The 6,578-nt window shown below is 38.5% G+C and overlaps 1 protein-coding gene across 1 annotated transcript; it reads left to right on the top strand.

Annotated features, from left to right (window-relative positions):
• The first annotated feature begins 4,451 nt into the window (after nucleotides 1–4,451).
• Nucleotides 4,452–5,687, top strand: LOC115325063 (zinc finger CCHC domain-containing protein 24). Its single transcript, XM_029985759.4, has 2 exons — nucleotides 4,452–4,640; nucleotides 5,487–5,687. The coding sequence occupies exons 1-2, from the start codon at nucleotides 4,452–4,454 to the stop codon at nucleotides 5,685–5,687; spliced, it is 390 nt and encodes a 129-aa protein (XP_029841619.4).
• Nucleotides 5,688–6,578: the final 891 nt, after the last annotated feature.

Consider the following 6,578-nt stretch of genomic DNA (forward strand, 5'->3'; position numbering starts at 1 on the left):
TCGTATTTTATTGCAGAGCGTAAAATCTGAGCATTTACTGAATTCTTCAGGAATGAAAACCAAAGTTCTAGCTAAGCACAATATTGAAATTATTATATGATATAGTGCTTCCACTGCAGCCTATCATTTTAGATATTTACCATAAAATATGGCAAATAATATGTTGTAAAAAATAATTTTCTCACAAGGCCATATACCATTAAGTGTGTCATATACAAACTTAGCGACAAAAATATTAAGCCAGTTTTTTCTTAATGGAACGCAAGTTGTCGGCTCTTCTTTTAAAATAACAAAAAAAAAGCTGCGAAATTTCTCTCTGTGTATATCAGCGTTAAAGAAAACGTATTTTAAAAGTCAAGTGTTAATTGTAATAGGGGACGAGCAGAAACTATAAAACATACAAGTCTAGAAGTACAGTGATGATACAAAATTGAAATCTGTAGCTTTGTATTTTGGCATCACAAATGTGTTTAGAGAATTAATAAAGGGCTTACTGCTAAAGGGGGGATTAGCCACGCACTATTACAAACGTATTTTTTGTATTTTTAGTTTCCAGTCTATTCTTGGAACTTATGTTTTAACCTAGGACAAGGTTAGTCAATGCATAAGTTACTCTTCCTTTCTTTTTCTCATGATTCGTTTGTAGGGTGACCCGGGTTCTCGTGGGAGAAAAGGAGGAAGTTATTTTTAACCTCCGTTCCTCTGTTCCGGCTCTGCTTTGTTACCCCAAGAGAAGTCGTTAGGTTCGAATAAAAATAAAACGTGTCTCGGATATGCAGCACGGTGTGTGTGGCGGCGTGCCTGAGAACAGACATTGAAACTCAGCAATGTCGAAAACGATTACATTGTCTGCACTTAAACTGCTCGCCGGCATTCTGACTTTCGCTTGATGTACCGCCGTGCAAACATTCCATTATACTTTTTTGTATATGTGAATTCAGTCTCAAATCGTCTTCCTCGAACGAAGCACGGCCAGGGCTGCAAGATAAAAAAAAAAAAAAAGAAAGCTACATTCCAGAATATCGACCCAATCTTACTTTCACATGCTGAGGAATGGCATTTTGAAGACGCGCTGCTCAATAACGAAAGGGAGAAGAAAGAAAAGATAAAATCACATAAATTAGAATAATGAAACATGTGCGCGTTGTGAATTTTGGTAATTTTGGTAAGTTGTCTGAGATTTATCACGGCCAGATTTTCTGGCTTGAATACGGTGACAAAGTTACAAGTATGAGCAGAAATGTAGGCAGCGCGAATAAAAATCTTACATTTAAATTTTGAACTACAAGCATTCTTAAATGTGACCCAGAATTAACTATGTGAAAATTTTATAATAATTAGGAACAATATAAAGAACATGATACCATATCACTGGTCCAATACAAAGTAAAATAATATAATATAATAATAATTTTCGGACTATGGGGAGGATCAGAATAGGAACGGCCCGAAGCAGGTTCATTAATGCTTTCAATCCCTTGAAGGAAGAAATCAGATCGCAGAAATATTTAAAAAAAGTATAAAAAAAAGTTCCAGAAAAAAATGCGGCTTTCAGTACTAGTTGGAACTTGAACGGAAGATTCACACTTGCATTGGACTACGAGCGACCACACCTCAACCGGGGTTCAAGTCTCATGCAACTGCTTATTGGTATAGCAGCAGCATGGTCGATTATGAGCGGTAACAAGAGGCTTAAAATCCAGATTTAGCCTCTCCGCTCATAAGCATTTTCAAGTGTGACAACCAGCCCTTAGGTTCCCAATACAAAAAGTCCTGCAAATGTATATATTAGAAAAGAAATTAAATCAAGACATTTCAATTATCACAACAGGTTGGCATCTAGAGATGTTGCACGTTGCAAGGCAGTGTCAAACGAAGTTTGACGATCTTAGTTTAAACAGAAAATTTACAAAATCACATAAATAAGGAAACGGCACTCTTTGCCTTAATAAAGGTGACGCTTTTCAGTTTAGAATTGTACCACAAATGCACCCTCTTGTAAGCACCGTTCATTGTGTGATTATTATACCATCGCAAAAGTATACATTTTTTAAGTTTAGAGGGACTTAGCAATTAGAATATAAGGTGACATAGCTCTTATTTATGGATTCCTCAAGAAGTGATGTAAAGGAAAGTAGAAGCTAAACAATTACGCATCTTAAGAACGGAAAACGACCGCAGGTTCTTGCTATAACAGGTATGGCAATGGGGACAAGGAACCCTGATATTGGGAAACATTTCCAGACAGCAAGTTGTAGGTGTTCAGTAAATAGCACATATCATTCTTTTAAAGATAATATTCACTTTTGTCCTACCCCCGCCCGCGCCCCCCCCCCCCCCCCCCCCCCCCCCGCAAGTCTAAAGAATTAAGAAAAAAAATGCTATGCCGTAGCGGAGAGTACCTTTTGCTAATGACTAAACTATAAATGATTGTAAATTAAATGGCATAAATGACCTGATGTTATACATTAAGAAGGAAATGCTCATCCAGGTAATGCAAAGTTTTGTGAAATGTGAATTACAGGAACGCCGAGACTCAAAACTAATATTAATACATATTGCAGTGTCAAGAAAGAAGTCTTTGTGTGCTTTTATTTTCATTCTTTTTTTTTGCGGGGGGGGGGGGGGGGTAGAGGACAGGGGTTAAGTTTCGGTTTAAGGAGGATGAATAAAACATCCGTCGACAAAACACGTCGAACAATCTCCATTAAATGGTTTGCTAAAATATCGGCGAGCTCCACTTACCGTAAATGACGCCGGCAGCAGACCACTACAATTTATTAATGGAAACATTCATGTGACTAGATATATATGATTTCGAACTTGATAGTAGCTCAGCAACAATAAGAGCAGCGAACATGCGCAGTTTTGGTGTATCCGTCGTCTATAAATCAGAAGCACTTTTGCAATGGCCATCAGTGGCTTGCGTCGTTTATCACATTTCTTAGTTATCCTCAAGCTTTGATCTAAAGCAAAGGAAGAAAGGACTCTTTTAGAGTTCGTGTACATAAGCTTTCGTACTGAGTAGAGTTGTGCATTCATTCATCTTAAAATCTAAATTTATGCGGGAAAGCCACTCTTTACGCCTGAGGAGTCGTGCTTCGACGAATGCGGCTGGTTGTTTGCTGTTGTTCTTTCCGTTCTAATTTCGGTGACCACGTCGCACTTGAATATAAATTTGCACTAAATATTTGGCTGAGAAATTTATAGAATGTGCAATGCAACACGCAAACTACAAAAATTTTATGTATACTTTTCCAGTCGAACTTAGTTTCATGAACAAGCACGCCCATGCATCGTTTTGGCTCTGCGGATGCCACCTGATTATCACGAAGTTTTTATTTCAATATGCAAACTAAACCCGTTTGCAGGCGTCGGTCCAAGGTTTGTGTTGTGACTTTGAGGTCCCAGAGTAAACAATACGATAGATAGTTTGCAATTCGGTGTTTCCAACGAACTTTGAATATGTTAGCTTGGTACCAGACATCTAGTTCTTAAACGAAAAGGTTAAGTGCCGAAAATCTTGTGCCTAAACGAAAAAACAAAAAAAAACTCCGGTTTTCCAGTTTATCTCTTTGAAGGAATCGGCAAAATTATTAACATTTAGAAGCAGGCATTCACATGAGCCTAAAGAGAGACCTATTTTATTTAATAAATTATCTAGGATAGCAAAGTTTTATGGTATAATGACTCCGGAAGTGAAAAAGCAAGCTAGTGTTTGTGAGTGATTTCATATGTGGACATTGCTTTTCTTATGTTTGTGCTCAGACGCGAAACACATCGGGCGCTGGAGGCAGAACTGCAGTTGGGTCATTCTTTTACGAATTTTTCATCCATACGACGACGGACTTCGGAGGAATGAATAATATAATGCATTGTAAAAAATGAAAGAACATGAGCATAGTTTCATGGTGTCTAAACAGCGGCTAGTGGCTATTGGGGTTGCCGACGATCGTAGTGAGGTTTGCCTGAGCAGCACTGTGTATACGTTTGTCACGTAATCGAATTCGGTGAACAACGGCGCGGCGGCCCATGGACTGTCCTCAAATAACAATTTAGACGTGTTAGCCATTAGCAAAGAAAATCTTCGCTTTATAAAGTTTGACTTTTTTTCGCGATATTTAGTAATTTAAAAGAAACGGACAAGTTGTGTCAGGAGTACATGTTCTTGTTTCGCAATTATTCAAATTCCAACTTGTTCACAATTTCTCACGCTTTTGGTTACGCATTCCGTTTTGTACTAGCGTTCATAAGTCCCCCTAAGAAAAAAATGCCTTACATTATATAAAGTGCAGTATACCGTACGACGCAGAACTGCCACGCAAATAGCAAAGCTGATACAGTCACTTAGTTTTCTCCTGTATTTCTAACAGTACATTTTCTTTAACAAAGGCATGTCCATACTTTCAACACTGCAGGCAAAGTACAGCCTTGCTTCAGTGTACGGCACCATGGGTCCTCCGGGCTACGCTGCTGATGGTTGCTGCGGTGGTTATCAGGGAGGTCACGTGGTAGATCTCGCCGACCAGTTTCGCGAACTGAGTCTCGGCCTGGACCATAAGCTTGTCAAAAAACCGCCTCTAAACTACCTCTGTCATCTCTGCTTCCACAAGGGACACTATATCAAGGATTGCCCTCAGGTAATATTAAATTTTTATATTTTGCTTTGCCTAATTATTTTAAGTACGGTACATCCAGGAATCCTACGGCCTGTGCGCATAAGACGGAAACAAATTAATTTCCTTAAACTTAGCAAAATCCAACTCCTCAAATTAAAGTGTATGGGCATTTCGAGTGCAGGAATAATTACGTCTAAGAAATAAACATTTACTTTGCAACAATTACACGATGTGCTTAAGATATGTCAATAACTCATTGAGTATGACGGCTTCCTCAATTAGTTTAGCAAAATTTAAATTAACAATTGAGTTATGAAACAATAAGCTGCTTTCGTTATAACATGCGGTCGGAAGTCAGGTCGCTTCAATAGCGTAATATATGTGCTTTGTATTACTACCACATGTTACAAAAACACTCAAGATATATGCGCCGCATGCAAATGTAGGCTGAAAGAGCAGAAATGACGAGAGGGAATAGTTTCACTTATGTTTGAAGTGGGATCGACTTTTTTCAATGAGTTATTTTGCTTAAAATATTTGCTTTAGACCTGTAGCCTTAGAAATATCTCGCGTGCTTCTTATACTCTAGCTACGAAACGTGACAGGTTTCTCCGTGTTGATATTGAGTGAAGACTGCTCAAAGGTTGAATGTAGTTTTCATTTAAATACGAAAGCACAACTTCAGTTTTCCTGTAATGAATGACCAGTAGTTGAACTACGTCTTTGCATAGAAAACAAAATCAAAAGTTGTACAAGCCTCGCTGCTGTTGTCTGTGTAAGAATGATTCCTATTCAATGTCTCAAAATTTACTTTTTTCAACCTAGTCAGAATTAATAAACTGTGCTGTACGATTTTTCTTCCCGTAGGCTAGACCCAAAGGACAGGGACTGACGCCATACCAGGGTAAGAAGCGCTGCTTCGGGGAATATAAGTGCACCAAGTGCAAGCGAAAGTGGATGAGCGGCAACAGCTGGGCCAACATGGGACAGAAATGCATCAAGTGCCACATCAACGTCTACCCGCACAAACAGGTCAGAATGAGAACCTTTACGAGGCAATGCCTGTGAAGAAGCATGCTCACCTCGTGAATGGGAGCTCGAGCTTCATTTGACGACTTCTCATCATGAGGCTCGTATGTGTGTTATTTGGAGCGCCATTTCTATTTTTTTTGCCGAAAAGAAAAGCTTATAATTCAAGCATTTTTATTGGTGGAGTGCAGCCTGGTCACCTGTAAATTTTATAATTAAATCATTTTCGGGTCGCCGCGAAGTACTATCCAAAAACTGCACGATAACAAAAACGCGGCAACGTGGTTTCTTCATTTCTGAACAGGGTCTGGAACCTCACCAATATAGGAGAAGCTGGTTGAGAAAAAAATTTTAAAGCACGAAACAGCACAATTCAACCTTCGCACAGCAAGGGGATTGAAAAGCAAGTAAATGTAGGCTAAAAATAGAATAAAACAAATGGGACAATAAATTTGCAAAAGAAGAAACGCGATTTTTTTTATGTTCTTTTGGGGTGTTTCGTGTATTTGTAAGCTTTACCAAAATTAATGAAAGGTTTTCATGTTTTGGCATCGCACATGTTAAGAATTTTTCGTCCAAACGTCTACATGTGGCCCTTCAACCAAGAATTGTCTGGAATAATGATTGTATGTTGCGCTCTGTACTTTTTATACTTTATTTTTACACGCAGTTAAGCTTCTTTAAAACAGCAAGGAAGATGTCTAGACTGAGATTACATTAAACTGGAGAACCGGCTCAACTAATAAAACAAGTGAAGTGGTAATCGCAAATCACCTTGTTATTCTATCAATTCAAAGAGGAATTTTTGAGTGGTGGGCAAAACAAAATATGTCTCAGTGTTTTTAATCAGTGAGATAAGAAACAAAACTCTGAATATGCTGAGTACTAAGTACTTCGCAACAAGTTATTTGTATGTGCTGTACTTCAAAG

Source organism: Ixodes scapularis, unplaced genomic scaffold (assembly GCF_016920785.2).
Source record: "Ixodes scapularis isolate PalLabHiFi unplaced genomic scaffold, ASM1692078v2 PGA_scaffold3__209_contigs__length_174095766, whole genome shotgun sequence".
Taxonomy (NCBI): Eukaryota; Metazoa; Arthropoda; class Arachnida; order Ixodida; family Ixodidae; genus Ixodes; species Ixodes scapularis.